At 29.9% G+C, this 23,551-nt stretch overlaps 1 protein-coding gene across 1 annotated transcript; it reads left to right on the top strand.

The window, feature by feature from the left end:
- Positions 1-1,863: 1,863 nt before the first annotated feature.
- On the top strand, positions 1,864-4,626 carry LOC113558111 (tryptase-like). The gene is made up of 4 exons (XM_026963623.1): positions 1,864-2,154; positions 2,256-2,363; positions 3,099-3,537; positions 4,517-4,626. Exons 1-4 carry the CDS (start codon positions 1,864-1,866, stop codon positions 4,624-4,626), a joined length of 948 nt encoding a protein of 315 aa, XP_026819424.1.
- The last annotated feature ends 18,925 nt before the right edge of the window (positions 4,627-23,551 follow it).

Raw genomic sequence — 23,551 nt, forward strand, 5'->3', positions numbered from 1 at the left:
AATTTAATTGTTGTAGAACAGTAGAACAACCTAGGAATTTGTTATATAATAATAGAAGTACGCTAAACACAGCAGGCAAATGAGGCGTAACCCTTTTTCGGCTAGTGCCACTTTTCGGCCAACACTTACAGTTTACCACCTGAAATTAAATTAAATTAATTTTATATCAAGCAAATAATAACTCTAGTTTATCTTTATTTCCAAAAAACCAACTATAAACGAAATTAAACTAACATTGAAGACTATAAGAACAGTCAGATTTGTCAAACAAAAATTAGTTTTTAATTTTACGAAGGTATATAATAAAATATTTTATTATACGAGTTATTTTTTTTTTATTATTTTTTCACATTTGATTTTGTCTAACAAATATCATATGATTATAATAAATAAAACTCAATCTTAATTTTTGAAATTTGATAAAGATATATTATGTGTATATATATGTTATCATAATTATATTATTATTAGAACGCGGAGTTTTATGCACTAAAAAGTATCAATATATGCCATATATATGCTGTCAAAATCGTAAAAATATGCAACAAATATATAAATACGCGGAAAATATGCAAGACAATTTTAATTATTTACATGACAATTTTTTACAATATTAATAGAATTATATTGGTACTTATATTTAAATATTGTAAAAAAGGTATTAAAAATTAAAAAATTAATATATTTTTTTATATTTTATTTATTATTATAATGAATAAACATATCGGTTTCTAATTTTTCTTTCTGTGAAGCTATAATGTTTTTAAAACATCTTTAAATACAGATGAGAACGATCATTCGACATCAACCCAAGTGGTTGGAGCATATCTATTTGAACTTTATATCAAATTATATCTAGAACTTTTTGAATTTTTCTATTTGATACAATTTTATATCATACTTTTTTTTAAATTTTACTTTAATTCAATGCAATACATTTTAAATTTCATAAAAATATGCAATAATCATTAAATATGCAGAAATATGCAAAAAAAATTGTCTAGTAACTTAATACTATTATGATTCGTAAAGATTACTGATAAAAATCCAAAAATATTTAAAGGAAAAAAATATGCAATTGCATAGAAATCTGCGCTCTAATTATTATTATATAGGTATTATAATTTCTGTTCCACTAATATAATCGAAAATATTAATTTATATTTGTAAGGCAATTTTTTTTTTACACGGTTGTATGTAATAATTTTAATAATTAAAAATCAGTAAATCACATTTATGAATATAAATTTTAATGATATTCAATTAAATATAAAAGCTACCAAGTTCAGTTTTTATAATTGTACTGGCCAAAAAGGGAAATGTACCTTCGGCCACCCATAAAATGTTATCTAAATTTATTGCGTGCAACAGAATGAAATATGAAAGAAAAAATAAGGTTGTGTGCTACTATATAACTCTGTAAAATCTGTTTAAAGTAAAATTAGTGTTTAAAAAAAATAACGCACTTATTGTAGATACCTGGAATTGTCAATTTTTTTCTGTGTGGACGAAACCGTGAAGTGGTGAACTAATTTTTTTAATTTTTCATACATAACATAACGGTATCATGATTATCCCACGTCTTTTGCGTTAAGTTAAGAACATCATGTTAGTGTTACAGTAAACTATATAATACCAAACACCACACATTTCACGTGTAACTAAATGCAATGAATTGCCTAGGTTATGATTTTAACTGTTTAAAAAAAAACTCACAAAAATAATATGTACTAATTTTTATTCAAACAATACTTTTGACGAATAATCGTTAAAAACACCATGCGAAAGGTCTTTACTTTATTTCATATAATTAGCTATGTGGCGGCAAAAACAACACCACCAACAACAACAAAAAAAACAACAATGCCTAAAACAACAATTCCTAGAACAACAATGGATAGTACACCAGCAGATGGAACAACAATGGATGACAACACAGAAGACGCAGAACATGCTACTAGACCCACAGAACCTGATGAGCCTGATCTGCCGGAATTTCGGTTTTTTGAAGGCAACAGATATCCATTCTTGGTATTTATTCATGTGAAACTTCCCAGTGGTTTAAGTGGTAATTGTGTTGGTACTTTGATAGAACCAAGTATAGTGTTGACCTCTGCACATTGCACTTTCAAAATTTCTCCAAAACATATAATGGTAATGAACACTTTTTTGCATAAATACGATAAATTAAATACACATTTATCATACCTAATATAATTTATTATAGTTCTGTTATTCTGTAATGGTTGTTTTAGGTGTACAATCATTATTTTAACAAAAAGCACATGCGACATGTCTCCCACGTATATCAACACAAATCTTATAATGATCTTAAACAAGACCATGATATTAGCATATTGAAAGTAAGTACTTATCGTAACAGTTACCTCGTCAAACTTATAGTGAATGCATATTGTAGGTACATACATTTTGCTGATTTTTTTTACTGGGTGAACTGTTTTACAGTTAGGTATGTTTTATGGTTTAAATTTTAAAATATACCTATTTAATATTTATAAATATTATAAATATTATATGTATACTCAAATATTTTGTTTTATTCATTCCATTATTCAAATCTATGCTTATTTTGATCTTATAAATTATCAATGTTATCAGTAATTATGTAAAATCAACCATTTATTTATAACAAAATATGCCTACAAAAATTAATGTATGTAAGTATGTATCTAAATTAATTATATAGAATTAAATATGTAAGAAAAATTAAACAACCAAGTATTATATTAAATACGTTGACTAATATTTAAATAGGTATACTTAATAAAAGTATCATGGACATAATCCCGATTCATTTTCACGAGTCACTGAAATACAAATTGAAAAGTTTGTCCTAATCATTCCATATTTTCAATAAGTGTTAGGTATATTTATATCTACCCTACAAAAAGATTGTTGTTATTTTTATAATTAATACAAGTAATAAAAAATCAGTATAAATAACTATTAAATATACCAAGAAAAAATTTTCTGAAAATATAATGAAAAACGAAAATCTGTTTAACTATATGTTTTTTTTAATTATTTTAAAAATGCATAAGTACTTAATCTATATTAATATTATGTTTGACATTTAGTTGAAAAATACATTCGAAGACACTCGCCATATCATAGAATTGTCTGGCTCTCCTAATGAGTTTTTAAGTTTATTTGGAACATTGAATGATTGTGTAATTGTTGGATTTAGTTTAGAATCCATTTTGCCAGAAGAACATGTAATGAGATTAGGATATTTAGGATATAACGCTACCATAGAATCAAGGTACGGTCCTGATAAGTGTCCGACTAGAACGTCGGATGGTTTATGGGAAAAATGGCTGTGTTCAAACTCCGATAAGGAAATTAAATTTTTAAGAAATCGCGGAAGTCCATTAATATGTAACGGATATCAATATGGAGTATTTAGCCACAGCTTGAACGGATTAGCCGATAAAGGTGTTGAAATGCCTGATATAGAAAATTATTATGTATTCATACACTTTTATAGAGATTGGATTAAGAAAACTATTAAGAAAAGTACAGGCAATCTAATAATACCAAATGTTAAATTGTTTATTATTTCAGTAATGATTTTTATATACAATTTCTCCCAAAAAAATTAAAAATGTTCACATATAATATATATTAAATAAAGTTGTACATTGATAGCAAGTAAATAAGTTATCTGCCTTGTTAAAATTAAAATACTTAAAAACAATAAGAGTTGATACTTAGCCCATGTTTGCCTTTTGAAAATATATTAAATAACATGGAATAACCAAATAATTTGGTAAATGTTATTATTCGTTTTTCTTAATGACTCATTGGAAAACATCACTGTTGTAAGATAATTGAATAACAATTTCTTATATTCAGGAAGTGTCAAATTTATTTTGTTTAAAAATAATGTTTCTAGACACTTGTAAAAGGTTATCGAATCTGTCAATCCGCCGTGTTTTGAAGATTTTTAATAAAATATTTACAGAAATTATTTAGAGAAATACCATGCTTTTAGGAAGTTTGTATTAATGCAAGGACGCCAAGAACCATTTTATTGTACATGGTATATACTTAGAATATAGTTATTTTTCACTGAAAAAACGTAAAATAAATGAATAAAAAAAACAATATTACAAAAATTGAATTAAGCTATGTTGGGTTAAGATTCTACTCTACACTTATAAATTCTGATGAATGTTATCCTACTAGATACAAATATTAGAATTAAGCTATCATCTTCCTTCAGATAATTAGAGGGCTCTCGAGGTTGTGTATTTAAGAGCTCGAATCAAATACACCGTATAATAAATTACATGTAAAATATATGTATAATGTAATAAATAATAATATATCATACATTTTACCTGGTTCGCAGCTGCCTATAGATGATGTTGTAGTAGAATAAAGTGACACAAATTATGCACTAAAAATACGTGAATCGGAGTAAAAAAAAACGCAATTATTATAGCTCGTAATAAAAGTTCCAGCTATCATTAACAAGATTTGGTATTCAGAGGACGAGTTATTGGAAAATTGGCTAGTGTGCATGCACTTCCAAAAAAGATGACACGATCATACCAATCAAAGGGATCTGAATCTTTATTAAAGGTTACAGAACGTCTATAGAATTAGCTTTCTCTTCGGTCTCTTAGTTAAAACCAAAGACAACAACAATTAATGATGATATCCTCATTAAAAACCTGACCGTAGTATTTAACTTGGCATTTTTTAAACAGTTAACATGGATTTAATAATACTTATGTATTATGTTCATGGTTGATTTAAAATTAAAATTACAATAATTCAAACTAAAAGTCATTGATGGCGGTACTAATTTCAATTTGCTTTAATTCGATCTGTATTTTATATATTATATTAAAAACCATACCATTAATTTCGTAATGGTGCATGTATATTGTATACATATACTGTACTATTGCTCTAGAAGTTTGCCTGTAGACATGCCTATGTCAGTATATACGTAGAACTATAAGTGTCGTTTGAGCTTTATTTTACAATGATTGCGGCGCTACGTTAAGTTTGAAACCGGAAGTAACATATATTATTATCACGATTGAAATACTTGTGTTTATTAAATAAATACCGTTATAATAATTATTTAACACCTCAGTTACTCGATCATTAAATATTAATTGGTTTGTGGCTTATAATTTCCCGTTTGTAATCCATGCGTTGGTGTTAATAGTTTTACTGATAATTTTACACCTTTAGCTACAAAATATACAGTATATTAATTTCCCTCATTCACTCATAATATAGCAAATACAGCCCTAGATATATTAAAAGAGCACTTAGCACTTGTATTAAAGCTTTATTTAATGTACTAAAAATATTGTTAAAAAATGTACATTAAAGTCATACATGACTTTAGTAGGTAAAACAGATTTTGTGTTCTAAAGTTTGATTGTTTAATATTAGAGGAAATCAAACTTAAATTTAAGAATATTACCTGGTTTTTTTTGTTGGTTTTTTAAATGTTTTAATTTTTAAACAAGTTAGGAATGTATATTATTAAAATTTAAAAATTTTCATTACTCACTTAAAAATTAATATTAAAGTCAGTTTAAAAACACAAATAATGTTTTAAGTGTTCTAACTCTTAAGTTATCACATCGTTAAATTTAGATCTAATATTAAAACTATCAACGCGAAATAATTTTTGTTAAACTAAAATTTGCTAAGTTGTTCGTGTGTATATTTTATATATAGACGGAGTCGCTGGGACAAAATATGGGTGCCCGTTTATTGAACTATAAAATTGTATCCTTATTTTTACTTCCGTAATAAACATTAATAAATTGAAACAATTTAACCAAACAATTTAAAAACAAAAAGTTAATATTTATTCTAAAAAAAAAACACTTTTATAACCAAGTTACTACGTAAGAAGATATCACACCACTTAATTTAATAATAAGTATTATATAATATATTTATAATACAGATAACTGTTAAGAATGATTAAGTAATAATAAAATATTGTCTTAAGCTATGAATATTAATTACATATTATGACCAAAGGCGTAAACTAAATACTTGTACAACTAAGTTTATTATCATTCAAATTTATTTTCACGTGGCAAACTAGATACTATAGCATTTTACATTACTTATTAATTGTTATACATAACTATAACTACATGACAATTATCAAGTGATGAATCAGTAAAAAAATACAGCACCGTCTAAAAAAATTATATCCTTATGTAACAAGCGAATACAACTAGGAAACACAGGAGAGCGCACCACAAGAGCCAATCTGCAGACTATCTAATAAAGATTATAATATGTATTAGTGTAATAGTGCATTACGTACTATATTAATTACTTAGAAATATCCTTAAATTTACTAGTTACTATAATATTATTATTATTATTATTATTATTATTACTAATGGACTATGATAAACAAAAGTTTAGGAAATTTTTATAATTAAATTATTATTCTTAACACACAACAATAATTTTTAATAAATTATACATTTAAGACATTGTCAACTTAAAGCATTACTGACATTGCCTAGGAAATGTAGTTATTTCTTGAATTAATATCATTTCTGATAATATAGACTATAGAATATAGGTAAAAATACATAGATCTATAATTATATATTAGGTACATTATACAATTTCTTAATAATTCAATAACATATGTCTTATTCATTAATATAGTTTCTATTTTAAAACAAATAATCATACTTGCCTACCAGTTTTCAGAAACTATAATAGTAGAAATCGAGTATTTCAGTATACAAGCCACAAAGTGATTTTTTTAAGCATGATCACCCCATTATTATGCTTAAATTATGCATGTATTCAAAGTCTGATTTTTACATAGTTTCAAGTTGTTAAAAAACAATGTTTTTATTAAAAAAATATATTTTTAAATATTTTTTGTCCTTATATTTTTTTAAGTTTTTTATTTTTTTGAATGACAACATAAAATTTTAATTTCATATTCCAAAGCAGAATATTTTTCTGAGTATTTTGATACTTTGATACATAAAAAGAAAAATTTAGGGCGAGTAGTTTATGAGTTATAAGTATTTAAAGTTTTGATGCGCGGAGTGGAGTGATACGGGGTTACCCCACAAATGTTTGTCCACTACTCCGTTTGTCTAAACTTTAAATACGTATAACTCGTAAAGTACTTGCAACTTTTTATTTGTTGAGCATGAATCAATTCAAATAAGACTTCAAAAATATTCTAATCCATTTTCAGTATTACCGAATGCGGAATGGATTGTTTTTATAATCTTTTAAATGTAAGTCAAAAGTATTATAATATTACACTTTTATAGTTTTATCTATAAATCTATTTCGTTTTAAAAACCAACCGCGTGAACAAGAATAGCTATACTTGCAAGTCTGTAACGCGACTACATGTGCTCTGCATGTAAAATATCTCCAGACGTGTAAAAATTACAAATAAATATGTAGACCAGGCGGCATATAAAATTCCTAAAAATTTAGTTAGGTACCTACCTACTTTATGAAGTATTCAAGTATATTTCAAAAAACTCTGTATGGGTATTTTATTATTTGACATGTTGAATATATTATTATTATGTCCTCATAAAAATGTGACTTATGAATTATAATATGGGTATAAGAACACTTACACTTACACCCCTCGTCATCAGTCATCATTAAGTACATCGTAAAAGCAGTAATCTTGTAAGAGATAAATTTAAATTATTACTACCTATATAATACAACAAATAAAACAGCATTTAAAATTGAAAAAAAAAAAAAACATTATTGCATGTAGTACTGTAGTGTAGTTTTTATGACAAATATCAAAAATTAATTATTATTTAAAATTTAATTAAACAATTTAACAAAATATTTTACATATTGGGTAATTAGTTAACAATAAAACAATATTAATATTCATTAAGCATATAAAATAAATAAATTGTCGAGTATTGACGTATTGCACGATTTATTTGATAAATTAACAACTATTTGTTCTTATTTAATTAAAATTCTATAACAAATTATGTAATCCCTAAAATATTAATTTATATGCAAAATAAAATATTTTCAATACATTCTCTGCTTCATAAACCTATTACATAATTGTTCATTCTAATCAAACTGTATACACGCAATAAAAATATGTATAAACTTGTACTTATCCGGACATCATATAAGGCCATACAAATTGGTCAAAGCAAAAATATCCTACTGTTTAATTTTATCATTATTTTAATAATTATTATTCAGTTGTTTAAATAAATATTTTTCATACTTAAATTAATAATTAACGGATAGGTACTAAGTACAAATAAAATTTTATAGTGTTAAATTATTAAAATCGATTATAAAATATGCTTAGAAATAGAAATTGACACACCATGTATGCCCAGAATTTTTTGTCATATAAATTAATTATATTACACTTTGATATAAATTCTAACAATTAATAATCAGTTACTGTAAATATATCTTATAAAGTTAAACTATAATAGTAACTAATAATTATAAGATGTGCTTGCAGAGAACTTACATTTTACCCGAAAAATGTAACGTACACTTAAATAATTATTTCTGAGTTCTGACAATGACTAAGTTAATTTGTTCTATAACACATATTATTTTGTGCAATAAATAATACGTGTACTCAACTATTTCAATAAAGTCATTTAATTCTAGAATGTTCAAAGCAGTAAAACACTCTACTCGTACAATATCCTGATTCGTCGTGGTCTCATTTTTTATTATAAAAATTATTTCACAGATAGTATGTATATTATAAAATAACGATCGTATAAAAAATCTGTTTATAAAAATTACGGTAATTAGTAAGTTAAGTACCGGAAAATACAATATTATTATCATTATTATCTACATATTTTTATTAAAAATTAACCTGTTTGTGGACATGTATCACATGGCTACTATTCTTTATGTTTCAATGTTTTATCTGAAAAATTGGTACACGACGGCTAAATAATTTTGCTTTATAAATGTTAATTTAGGTACAACATACGTTTTGTGATAGTTAGTATAATCGCTATTCATTATACAACGTCATTGGAAATGAACCACATTATTCATAACATACAAATACCATGTGTCCATATCAAGAAAACTAATAAAAATCATAATACACAAAAGACAAATTAATTATCGTAAGAAAGATGTTCATATCCGTGTTCTTATCACTTGCTTTGTTATCACATTTTAACGAACTGATTTATGTGCAAATTTTAACAATGTAAACTTTTATATACAATTGTATAGGCTTCGTAGAATTATGCCTTCTAACGGAAATTTCAGTGCTTATTTTGACAGTTATTATTATACCTACTTCCTTAGTTCTTATGATGTTTACTTAAAAAATATTAGTATAATGTTTCTCAGTTCCCTTAAGGCAATTTACGTAAAAGTTGATTAAACAATTTACAACTTTCTATTGGAATCTGAGTAAAGTTTATATTCTAAATGTATTATAAAAATACAGAAGGCCGATTTCAAATAGCTATTACACAAAAGTGATATTTTCAAACTACAAAGGTTTTGCATAGTATTATGTAAGCTTCAATAAATTTAAAATATTAATTTTAGATATAAACTGTTTTTTAAATTATCACCAATCATGGGAAAATAATCACTGTTTTAATCATTACCTTTTTTAAGTTAAAAATGAGAATCGTTAAATTTTTATTAAACATTTTGATTTTATTATGATTGATTAATGTTATTATCGTATAATATATATCGATACTGCTATAATATACTAAAACTTAATAGATACTTCAATTTGGTACTTACCATAAACATAAGTATTACTGTGGATAAAACATTAATATTTTACTAATTATTTTTTTTTATAACTTATACTGTATTACTCAATCCCAATGTATAATTATAGTATTATAATGTATTACTAATAATATTTCGTATATAATAAATATTAAAAAATAAATAAGGCATTAAAAAAAAACTGATACAATGCACAAGCGAATTACAAGAATATGGATTTGAAAATGTTCATGGGAATATTCATTTACTTATTGTTGTACAAATAATATACAATATATATATATACATCACACAACGAGCACATCTAACCGTTGCCGGTGTAGCCATTCCCCATCTAAATAGTTGTTTTGAGAAGTTAATATTTCTCGTATAGCTCGTAAAGTAGGGAAGTCTCGTTTTTCTGTCATGCCGATTTGATAAAAATCAGATAAAAACTTCAAGAACTGCACGGCGATCCAAAAAGGTCAGATACGTATGTCATTTCACACATAATACTACAGTAATCATGGCCGTCATCGTGTTTTTTTTTTATTTAATTTGGATAGTTAAATTTTATGTATAAAAGTGTTTTTCGCGTACCTACCTCTAGTCGGGGATTCTTTTAATGCAAACTGTGCAACAACAATATTTATTTTAATACAACGATAGTCGACAACTGCAGGTACACACCCCGACCAAACTCAATTATGCAGCGAAACATCTCTATAATAATATAATAATACTATACGCAGACCGTACCTTCATACATTTATATGATATATATGATGGTATTATCACGGGCGTATATAAGAATATTACATAGGTATAGGTTTACGTATATACGGGACGAGGGCGACGACGCGGCGCGGACGTTCTCGAACAGCCTACCCGCGACCAGTCTTCTCGGCCCCGCGGGGTACACGGTCTCGCCCGACGAAAACTAGTTAACAAATTACATTTCGTTTGCGCCGGCGTTTTTTTTTTTTTTTTTTTCATTTACACTTTTTTTCCGCGTACGAGCCGGAGCGGCGGGTACGGTCGACAATAGCCCTTCTAATTGCGAACGGCAAACGCTATATACCGCCACCGCGCCGTTTCCCATTCGCGAAAACATTTCTCAAACAATTGCGCGTCGCGCGGCGGTATAAGTTCTTTACGCGCGCGTGGGTCAATTTGCATTTTTCGTCTTCTATTTTTTTTTTTTTTTTTTTTTTTTTTTAGTATTTTTTCTCTCCCTCCCCGTGTTTCTTCTCCGGCACTCGTTTTTCATCGTCGGTTTTCCACTTGTCCTCCGCACTCCTCGCTCCCCGTGTCCACACAGTGTGCCTTTTAAGACGCGCCCCACCCCCGTCCCGCCCACCGCAGCTCGCGGCGTTGAATGAGTCGGATAATTTTCTGTACGTGCACGCGTAATTTCTCCACCACCGCCGTCCGTGTACACGCGCGGTTATATGTATATATATATATATATATATATTTATTTATTTACATATATTATATACTTGGCCGCGTACTTGTATACGTCATGCAGAAGTCGCCCCGTCATAGTGCATAACATTATTATCATAATAACAATAATACATTACGGGCGTATACAATGGAAATAAACGATAAGAAAAACATATTAGCACAATAAATTATGTAAATAACGAGAATAAGAGCGACCAATTATTGGAGTAGGTAACTATATATATGCGCGTGATGGCAGCATCAGTAGGTAGTATACAACACTGTTACAGTTTCATCAGCTATACTATACGCGGCTCTTATTACTATGCATATTGCACACACACACATACACACACACACATATATACGTAATATTATACTATACAGCGCACATTGCATGTAAATGTATCTACAGCTCGAGAATTTTCGTAATTCGATTCGAGTAAACGCGAGCACGCGCAATTATATCAAATATATATTATATTTTTTTTATTATCATCATATTTTTCGCGTCTGATGTGAAAAACTTTCATTATATCTCCGCGGCAAATAACGCACAGTTAGTAGTTGTATTGGCTTCGTCTCCACGAAACCCGACGCATTCCACCGAGTACCAATTCGTATCGTGTGAGCGATTCGTCAATTGTCACACCGTAAAAATAAAACTTTCAACTTAACTCGTTTAAGTCGGCAGTAAATTCCACATATTATACTACCAATAGGGCACACACGATTCAAATATTTTCACTCTATCGCCAAGCAACTGCAATATGCGTCACACGCGGCAATTTAACGACTATAGAAAACATAATTGCCGAGTGCTTCTAAGTCCCTTTCCCACCGTATCTACCACATTAATATAATTCCATCGATCTTGCGATTCCATCAATCGCAAAGGTCGTTAACGACGAATACGTTTTCAATACGTTAATATTTTTAAAGGACGCGATTAAAAATAAACCTGCTTATCTATATATAAGATAACCAGTAATTATAAAATGTACCTAATTAAAAATACTAAAAAGATACGTAGATTTAATACCTATTTATCTCTGTTTTATTCACCATGCCTTCAATCAACTCCTCTGACAATCCCATAAACAAGCCTCTCTTCGTTTAGGACGCAGATCTTCCACCAACACTTCTTTGCATCAAAAGTATTTTTAATTATCCACCAGCCCTAACACTTTCAAGTCAGCGCCTTATTCTTAATTCATTGTCCATTTGTACACCTTCAAGTCATATCAACTTCAATAAAAAATTTTATAATCGTAATAAAAGTGATGGCAATTTCCATTATTTTTTTATTTTTGCTGATCGATGCATAGAATTTAGTGAAAACCACGACACAAACTCGTGCACCAAAGACCGTAATAACAGCCCGACCAAATGTGCCTTTTGTTCAAAGAGCTACACTACCAATTTCAGTGAGTATTATCCTAATACATGAAGTTGAATAAGTCAAACTCTACTCTTTACAATTTTAATTTAAAAACGTCAACATTTTCAAAAAAGATAACTGCTAAATTAAGTTATTTAAAGGAAAAATAATGGTATTCATTTTAAAAACAGAAGTTTGTATCACCTACAGACACTCCTTAAATTGATTAAAATATCTAAAATATTCTAAAAAGTTTTAGTATTAGTTTTAGTAAGTTGGTACCTTTATAATTGTTAAGTTTTTAGTTTTTTGAATGAAAGCATACATTTTTAATTTTATATTCTGAAACAAGGTATTTTTCAAAGTATTTCAATATTTACATATAAAATTCTAACGACTATTTTATAAGTTATAACTTGTAAGTAGGTATAATTTAAGTTTAGTTTAGCGGAGTAAAGTAGTAGGTATACGAGGATACCACACAAAATGTTGATTTATTTCTTATTTATATTAAAATTATTATTTTTTCGTATTTATGTTTTATTTGCCGCATTAATAAAATTCATATATTATATACTTTAAATATTTCTAAATGATATTGAAGTCATAATTTCAGAAACAAAAAATTTTAGCTAGCAATTCATAGACACGAATAGCAAAAATGCATTGAATGTTTTAAATTGGACTCGTCGTGGAATATTACGTACTACTACGTACCTGTGAAGAGTGTAAAGCATAAAAAAATTATTATGATACAGTAGGTACTTAAACAAGTCGTCACTCGAATCGCTCTTTAAGATTATATCAAACAGTATATTTTATAGGTAAGAACACAAACCCTATAAGTTTCACGACCTCCGTAGGTACGCGAGATTACACGGCTAATATAACCTACGTATACTGCATGATATCCGCCGCCATATATAGGTACTAGATTACTAGAATCGTGGTCTGATATTAATATATTATAATGCGTTATTATTATACGCGTGATATTCACCGATACCGCACGACGGATAATCATAGTGTACATTATTATATTATATTCGCGTCCGGAGCTGACTGCTACCGCAGTAATATAACTGTTGCCGAACACACGACATGGTATAATATAACATTATTAATTAAAACTTTTGATGTTAAAATGCGATATTGTTATTATAATAATATAGCGTGCGGTGTGTGCCGTGCGGAACACGTGCAGCCGTTAAGATAACGGCGATGGTTTGACTTAGAAACTGTCGCGGCGGATATTCGACGTGGGTGGGGGGAAGTGCTGCCGCGGAACCGACTTTGGCGGCGATGATCGCAATAATACATCTTCTCGCGCAGATAAACTAGCGTCTAATAAACGCGCGTTATTATAATATGATATTATTATGTATACGTATTATTATCAATTATCACTGCGACTGTTATTACTGTTGTTATTATTATTATTGCGACGCGGCAGAGGAAACGGGCGCGCGCGATAGCTGTTTGCTGCAGTGCTCGCTCGGCGGAAACGTTCAATCTTCGGATGCTGCGCGTGCCAGTTAAGAGTTTGAAAACTCGACACATTAACGCCACGGCGGGCGGGACGGAAAAAGAAACATGGACCGAAAACAAAAGTTCGGCAATTACGAGACGACGATGTTCGCGCACTGTTCCGTTCTGATATTAATATAGCAACGCGACGTGAGCGCCAACTAATTACCGGAGGCCTTTGGAGATGCCAGAGTTTTGGCGCGTTCGGTTTTCCGACGGAATCGGCGGTGGGCGCGTATGATAGCGCGTTACGAGCGCATACAGTGGGTATAGTAGAGATGAACAGCAGCTAGTGTATTGGTGCAAGGGTACGTGGGTCGGCATAAGAAAAATCTGATCAAGGGGAGGAGGGTGTCGTGCCAAAATTGCCGACTCCAAATACTATAATTACCGGTTCGGAAAAAAATATAATAACCAGAGCAATAACGACAAATGAAATTTGAAAATAACTTTTGCTAAAAAACAAATAGGTACACATATTATGTTCGCTTAGACTTAAAACTAATTTATTATATATTTGTATCATCATATATTTATCAATTAGGTGAATAAGATTTGTTGAAATAATAGTAAAAAACAAAACTAATAATTTCAATGTAATTCTACGTAGTTCTTAAATTCTATAAATGTATAAAATATATTTAAAAGCTTAATATATGAATTGATGCACATTTATTTATAATAATTAATAAAATATTACTTTAGTAAGTAAGTACTTACAGTTGGTGGATATTCTTAAAGTAAAGATTTTGGCGTTTCGAATACATTTTACGGTGCTCCAAAATGCTTTACTAAAACTCCTTTTCCACTACTTTGTACCGTGGTACACGCCACACGGTATGATTCAATGGCGTTGCAAAATCAAATACATTGAATGAAATAATGCTCAAATCTGAATTTGACAAATGTGATGCTTTTTTATACTACACAGAACATAGCTTAATGAAAGCACACAATCTAAATATAAATATTATTCGATAAGATTAAGTTATATGTATATAAAGGCTCAGCTAACAACTTTATTATAGCGGTGTCTTGCAGCGAGTGGAAATATAATACTATATTGTAAATGTCTACGTATATTATGAATTATGATATATTATTATACAGCCGTTATAATTTATAGGTCATAACTCATAGGCAAACAGGTCCATACATTTACTCTATGTTCAGAGGCTTTCTTTTACCGGTTTTTACAAAAATTTCAATAAGAAAATTGTTTGTAATTTATGGATAACTGTATAGATTGCGCGTGCTCACAAATTTTCACAGAACAAAAACAAATTGGAATTAAATATCACTGCATCAAATCACCTGATCAAAAGTCAGTCGATATAAAGAGACTGGAAAAATCTCAATTATTATTCTACGATCCTCATCAATTATCGGCTGGCATTGTGTATTGAACTTTATTGAGTACACGCTTTACTGTGTGGCCACGTTTAAAGGAATGGAAAACAAAAAATAAAACCATACACAGCGTAAAATAATTGAATGGTTATATTCTATTATTGATTATTATAAGAGCGCGCAGCCGCGCGATCAACGTATGTCGACGATCGCAGACGATGCAGTGCATATTACATAGAGACAGACTAATAATACAAATTAAAAAGAACATATATTATATGAATAATAAATATAAATATAATAAAAAATGTATTTTGTAATCGATGATAGTACAAAATTAATGTAATTTATATTAATACTTTGTCGTTGTCATGACAAAATAAATTATTATTTAATTTGATCATGGTCGTTGTATTACGTTGCGTTTTTTTGTAATAAAATTCTGGATTCATCATTTCGGTCATCGATCTTGACATCATTCTAGTTAACGGTAAGATTACGATTAGATTCGTTTAAGTATACATACTATAATACTATAATAATTAAGATTCTGAGTGAAACTAGTCATGTATTGATGCTCAGTGGCGTAAATACCTACCGGGTAGGCAAGGCGGGTAACCGCCACTGGTCCACAACTGACGAGGGGCCTTACTGCCTTAGTCTAAACAATGATACTCTATATTTTATATTAAATTCCGATGTTTCTGGCTTGCCATTTTCTCCAGGGGCGGTTCTCCTGACAGCTGCGACTGCAGGAGAAAATTACTGTCCGGTTGCCTTATTGATCGCTGGATATCCACCGTCCGGTCTCCCCAGCCCCGGCGGTTAGGTGGCCGCCCGTACTAAGTCCTGTAGCAATTGGTCTGTGGACATCCGGTCCACCTCAGCTTCCGACTGCGTTTTCTCCTGATCGCAACACACCTGTCCCAGCTTGGATATGAGGAATAACACACCAGTGCTCCGTTTCTCATCTCCGCCGCTCTTTGTGTCTGGAAAGGAAAATTATTACAATGTAATTTTATTTATTAAAATAAAATGATGTTACGGGAAAAATTGTCGTAGCTACTGTTCGTTGTGTTGAACTACAAATCTACGCGCAAGTTCAATTTTGTCCGTGTGTAGGAACTACCGATCGACACACTTTCATATAAAGTTAACAGCCTATACAAATTATAATATAGTTACGTTTTTTTTCCATCCAGGTATCCGATCAGATATAGCTTGACAAAATAGAATATTGCGAGCATTTTAATTGTGATGTAATAATATAATGATGCCTGATAGTGACGATCAACATTGGTCTTGCGGTTTCGCAATACTCTTGCTACAAGACCAAAACCAAAACAAGACCTGCAACAATGCAAAACTCTTGCAAATTTATCAGTAGATCTGATAGTTTCATTTTTACGTTACGTTTACAATAATAGTCTATATTTTATATTAAATTTCAAATTTCACAATAGAATAAAAATATAAAAATAATATTATTTTGATGTACATTTTTTTTTTGTGTATATACTGTACACTCTACAACTATGGTGCATTTTTAAATATCAGATTTCTATATAAACATTTTTTTCAATAAAAAGGTTCTTTTATTTAATTAAATATGTTTATTATTACTAATTTTAATAGTTAGCAAATAGTTTTGTAAAAATCAGAATAACTTTTAATTAGTTTAATTATTGTAACATAAGTAGGTAAATATTTTTAACATTATTATGTGTTTAAAAGTCAATTAATAAGTAGTATTATTGTAATTTGAATTCACATTATTAAAAAACAATTGTAGATTAGGATATTTCAGTCTTGGTCCTGGGCGTAATTTTAATATTTTCCGCGAACGTAAAAAATCTAAGATCCGCCTCTGCCCATATATTAAATATCTACATGCACAATTATATATATGGGGGTGCGCATTTGGACAGTTTGAATTGTGGTGGGTGGGCGATTGTGAACGACGCGTACGAGAATATAGATAAAGCTAATGTGTAAATGATACACAGTGTAAGTATACGATACGTAAGTACATCTAGCGACTAAGCTATTAAGCTATATATATAATACATTATATACATGCTATACCGTGTATAATATACTGATATATTGGCAGGAGGGTTAAGGTATTATAATATATTATGTGGTCACTCTTATATTCACGCTGTTGATAATAACATGATATAGCCGTGTGTAAAATGTATCGCCCGACGGTGGTTATATAGGTGGTAAATATTGGAAGAAAAGAGGAAAGAGAAAACGTATCGAGTGGATATACGGCGCGGTCGGCGTTGGTCAAAAAAAGGAAATTACGATTTCTATCAGCCATCGCCCGGAGGTGAACAGAATGAAGAAAAAAAAATATAACATAATATAGTGTATATAAGTGTATATGTACTATAACATAAACGCAATAGCGGGGTGATGTTATGCGCACTATAGTAATAATATTATCACATCATATAATATTATCGATAGTAATAAATAGCGATAGCGGGGCGGCGGTGAGGCGCGTAAAAAGTTTTATATTTTCCCCTTATTCCCGTCAAAGAGGATAATATATAACACAGAAAAAAAAATCTCAGATAAGTCACATCGCGTATATATATATCCATACACAGACATTCGCGGTCGCGTTGTAAATATTCGTCTTTAGTGACCGCGGTATTATAAAACGACATTATTATAATATATATATATATATATGAATATATATATATAGATTATATTATGGGTACGGGGTATCTGCAAGTGAATTATCGTCCTAGGATATGGCCGCTTCTCGGGATGGACTGCAGAGGCTGCGGAACGTTTATGATCCAAGGTCCTCGTTTAATCTTCGGCCCGGGCAAATGTCGTGGTCAGTCACGTACAATAAATTCACCGATCAGCCCCTAGCGCGTGTTCGGTTTATTATATAGGTAAGTATTATTATTATATTATAGCTGTTCGCTTACGAATATATAATATTTTTTATACACATTATTTAGTTTCTAGTATAAGTAACATGCACCGCGTTGTGTATATTATTATCGCGTTACCGTGATAATACATACCCTGTAGTCATCGTGCGGCATATTATAGAACCTCCTCGTAGTGCGCAGTCGACAGTCTTACAATAATTAAATGGCCGGAAATATCCATAGTATCCGGAATAGCACAAGTCTATACAAGACGTTTAAAAGAAGAGAGGTGCCTTAAGAGCTAGCCATCGTCCATCAGCAATATAAGATTTGCATTTTTTCTATTCTACTGTAATTTATTTATTTATTTATTCTTGTACGTGGTGGTTCAAGTACTGTAGTACATAATATGTATTATTAATTTTTACAATATTATTAAATATTTAACACAGACAATAACAACAATAATATTAATACAATAATAGAAATTGGTTAGCCGCACCAATTAATTAACACTAATTAAAAATTTAGTTATACAAGTTTGAAAAACATTCACTCCACGTTACCGTGTATAAAACTACTTATATTTAACAATAAATATTCATTGTTTATACCTGCCTACTGGAAAATGCCAAGTTCTTTACGGCAACACCGATGATTTATCTTGAATAAAAGTTTTTTAATGTACTTGCCACTTATTGACCTAATATTTGGTAGGGTTGCTGTATTAAATAGGTAAAGTTTAGTAAGTAATTTCAATTTCTAAAATCGTCTTATATCTATATAAATACTTACGTGGTTTTATAAAAATTAGAAGAAATCTGTTATGAATTGTTTTTCAAATACCAGACTTAGGTACTCTAATGAACATAGTCTATAATGATTTAAGATAATAATAATTCGAGTATAGGCCCGCCGAGAGATATTATTTTACAATTCATGCATATCATTATAATACTGATACTAATTTTCTAAACTTTTCCGTTTGTGATCAAATTTATATATTATGCCATAATTTAAAGTTCAGACGAATATAATGAAATAATTATTTTATAATTTTTCTATACTTAAAACAATACTATAAAATTACATTTTTTTTTTTTTATTAAACTATTCAAATGTACATACAGAGCCATATACACAAATTTTTAGATTTATTTCTTCTGCACTCAAAAAATGGTAAGCTCGTACAATTTAAATTACATTTTATTATGAATATATTTACACGGCGTTTTGTTTAGGCTATTTAAGTACATCACTACGGTACATTCATTCATCCGAAATCCCACAATTTACCTATTTTCATAATATGTATCAATTAGATAACTACTAAGATAACTACTACTACCGTTGATCAAGACCTGATTTACCAATTCGTGGGCCCTGTACAATTTACAATTTTGGGCCCCGAATTGTCCATTTTTATTTTCTTCAATACTAAAATAAAAATGTACGCATAATATATTTTTAAACTAATGCTGTAGGTAAATAATATAGTATATGAGTAGTTGGATCATAGAATAAAATTATATTGTTAAAAATATGATTATTATTTTTAATATTTATTCAAGTAAAACAAGTAATATAATTATAATAAAAAAATAATTCACAAACGACTAATAAATATACAAAAAAATACGATTGACGTAAATCGCAGGACTGAATGCACCACGCAAATACGCAAGACAACGTCAATAGTATTATATTACGATTATTATATTATTATTATATAATATTACGACGATAATAACGTCAATGAGATTTTGTTATCGTCAATGCTGACTAAAGCCGTCGTTTTCGAGAAATCCCCATTATACTTTTTACATACTGTATAACCCACCAAAATATCCAAGTAAAATTGTGTTTTCTCAAAATATTTTGATAAAACGGAATATAATTAATTTTATATGACTGAAGTCGGAGGGGCCCCTCTTACAAGTGGGCCCAGTGCAAATGTCCCATTTGTCCTTGCATAAATATGGCCCTGCCGTTGATATTATATCTTTTATCTAATGTTATCTATTTTATTGATTTTTAATGTTACACATGCACTGTGTATTGTGGAAGTATTTTCAGAAGCATCTACACCTATGAGTTCTTACAACGGGGACGCTTATCAACGATATTGCTGTACCATACGATTTTTAATTGTTATAACTTTATAAGATAAATTAGCGTAAAGCCTATGTATTTTTAGAGTAGTGTTGTATGGAAGGGGTATGGATGTACGATATTTCCCTCGATTCTTCTCGTACAATCTGTAAGTTATCCACATCACTTCCAAAAGACTGACAGATCATGCGGAAATTGCTGTTTTGGTCTCCTGATTATGATGTATATAGTGACGCTGTCTAAGTATTGTTATTACCAAGAAAACATTTTTACAGTGTCCCTATGGTTTTTAATTCTTATGAACATTTTCACTTGATTTATACAACCCTTCGCTTTGAATTAAACTGTATAACCTTCAGTGATTTACCGACCCCTCAATACTCTTGTTACGTGTCTGCACGTGCGTTTAAACCACCGTGACCTAACCGGCGAACCGTGACGAATTAAATACACACAAAAACAGTTGCGGTAATCGCAAAAACGATTTTCTACTTCTGTTCCAAATCCAATTTACACACTTACAATATATACATGTATATAATATAACTGATGCGTACAAATATTCAATTACAAAGCATCGCCGTAATATTATGTACGAGATTGTGTTATTATTGTCCATGATGGGAAATATAACACGGGATAGCAAGTTTATAATATATTATGAGAAGAGCACCATCTCCACGGATGCGGGATGACTGTAAATTATAAGTAAATAAAATAAACATACATGATTTAATAATTCCATATGCATATTGTACGAGACAAAATATACATGATTTATTTTTTAAATATATGTATGCAATATGCAGTGATATAAATACTAATTATTTACATATATATATATTTTAGAAATTTAACTATTTTTAGTAGAAACTATAAATAGTTTACAGATATAATTTAAATATATTTAATTCATTATTTTTTTTTATTATTATTATTATTTAATATTTGTAATGGATGATACGCCATATCAATCATTTGAACTGAATGTGTGATTTGAATGATTTTATATTATTTTTAAAACTATATCTATATGAAATAACTTAATAAATTAATATTCTTGTAAAAACATGAAAATATTGTATAATTAAAACGTGTTAAATTTCATATTGTACTGTATTATTAGATACTTAGTAAATTTACTTTAGAATTTTACACTCCACATACCTAAAACTAAAACTAAACAATATTCTACATAACGAGCATCCAAAAAATCGCAGTTAGATAGCTATATTTAAAATAATATGTTAACTCAGACGATTCATCATATTTTGTTCAAGATTAATTGCAAATCGCAACATATTTTCGTTATAAATTCGACGTATTAATAACAAGTACAGCCATTTTAAAGGAGCGGTATAAATAATTAAAGCGTTTCGTACAAAAATTGTATAATAAATTAATAAATAATGTGCGGAATGTATATGTATATACAGAATTATTCTTTTATCGAATAACACCTATTATTTCAACTATTTTGACTTTTTAAAAAATATTTTTTACATAATATATGGTTATTGTAGAAACAATATTATTAAAAAAAAAAAATGATATTCTTACAATTATTTATCGTTATTATATTTTAAGTTTTTAAAAATTAGAATGACAAAAATGTATTTTTAATTTTATATTCCTAAGTAAAATATATTTTTCAGAGTATTAAAAATTTTTATTCGAAGAATAAAAATTCGAATTTTAAACGATTACCTATTTTATAAATGTATTACTTAAAAATACTTATTATTTATTTGGCCAAAATTATGTAAACCATTATTAAAAGCCGTCAATGGTTTTTAAAATACGTACAATGAGAGTTCTTAGATGAAAAAAATAATAATAACCTGGAGTATAATATAATATATTGTTATACGTCGTTTGTTATATCATAATACAAACGAGAAAAAGAAACAATAAATAATAATAAATTAATAACTAAATACGACGACAAAACACTAGATTGGCCTAAGTCGGTCGTTCAGCCGTGGACGTGGTGGCGCGGGCGAGCGGGCGGTGTCGCGTGCGCCGGCGATAAAAACAATCGCTAAACGAGAAGAAAACACCATCCCCCGGAAAACGGGGTGTATTCGGCGGCGGGGTCGTCGACGGGTGACGACAAGGGGAGGAGAACATGAAAAAGTCTAGTGGAGTATTAGCCGCCGCCGCCGTCGGGGCGCATTTGTTTCGCGTGGCGCGCGAACAATAATACGGCGGGCGAGATAAAGAAGACGATTCACGATTTGTACTCGTCGTCGTGCGAGCCATATAAATCAGATGAATAGATATAATACACACATAGTGTCGACGGGCGGAGAGGAAGAGGCGGAGGAGGGCCGATCGAGTGGTATTATTATATTATGTGTGTGTGTGTGTGTGTGTGTGTATGAATAATATTCTCTGCGCGCACGCGTCTGCAGCCGGTGGCTTTAAAAATATAAAATAGCTTACGACGATTCGTAAGCAAAAGAAGAAGGCGCGATGGGGAGGGGAGGTGCGGTTAGGTTAAGTGGCGTACATTACGCGCGCGCGAGAAACTATATAATAAGATATAATGTATATATATACATACATACATACACATACACACAGTACACACACAAAAGCCACCGCGCGGTACTTGGAGGAAGTGTGCGAAGGGTCGTCTCGTCGTCGTCGCGGTCGCATTCGTGAGTGGACCAGGGAGGGGCAGGGGGGAGACGGTTTTTAAAAGGGTGTGGAAACGCACAGATAAGAAACACAAGAAGCAGTACGTAATATAATAGCGAGTGTATATATATATAAATAGAAAGATGCGGTGTGGTATAAGGTTTTATACCGCCAGCGTGCTATTACGCGCAGCATCGGCGGAGGGTGTTATAATAATAATAATAATAATAATAATAATAATAATAAGCCAACCCACCACCATACCGCGACACTATCTTTTTTCTTTTCTTTTTTTTTCATTTCCGCCATTTTGCACCCTTCCACTCGCCTTTTCGCCACCCATCGCGGGGTTATATTATATTATTATTTCGCCGTTGCTTCTTATGTTTCTGTCGTCTTTCTACCGCTTTCCACGACC

This window comes from Rhopalosiphum maidis, chromosome 3 (genome assembly GCF_003676215.2).
Source record: "Rhopalosiphum maidis isolate BTI-1 chromosome 3, ASM367621v3, whole genome shotgun sequence".
Taxonomy (NCBI): Eukaryota; Metazoa; Arthropoda; class Insecta; order Hemiptera; family Aphididae; genus Rhopalosiphum; species Rhopalosiphum maidis.

Excerpts from the sequence above, each read along its gene's own strand:
- LOC113558111 (XM_026963623.1), top strand. The coding sequence starts at position 1,864 with ATGCCTAAAACAACAATTCCTAGAACAACAATGGATAGTACACCAGCA. Across the intron at positions 2,364-3,098 it reads ATGATATTAGCATATTGAAA|TTGAAAAATACATTCGAAGA; the intron begins GTAAGTACTTAT and ends TTTGACATTTAG. Across the intron at positions 3,538-4,516 it reads TAAGAAAACTATTAAGAAAA|GACGAGTTATTGGAAAATTG; the intron begins GTACAGGCAATC and ends TGGTATTCAGAG.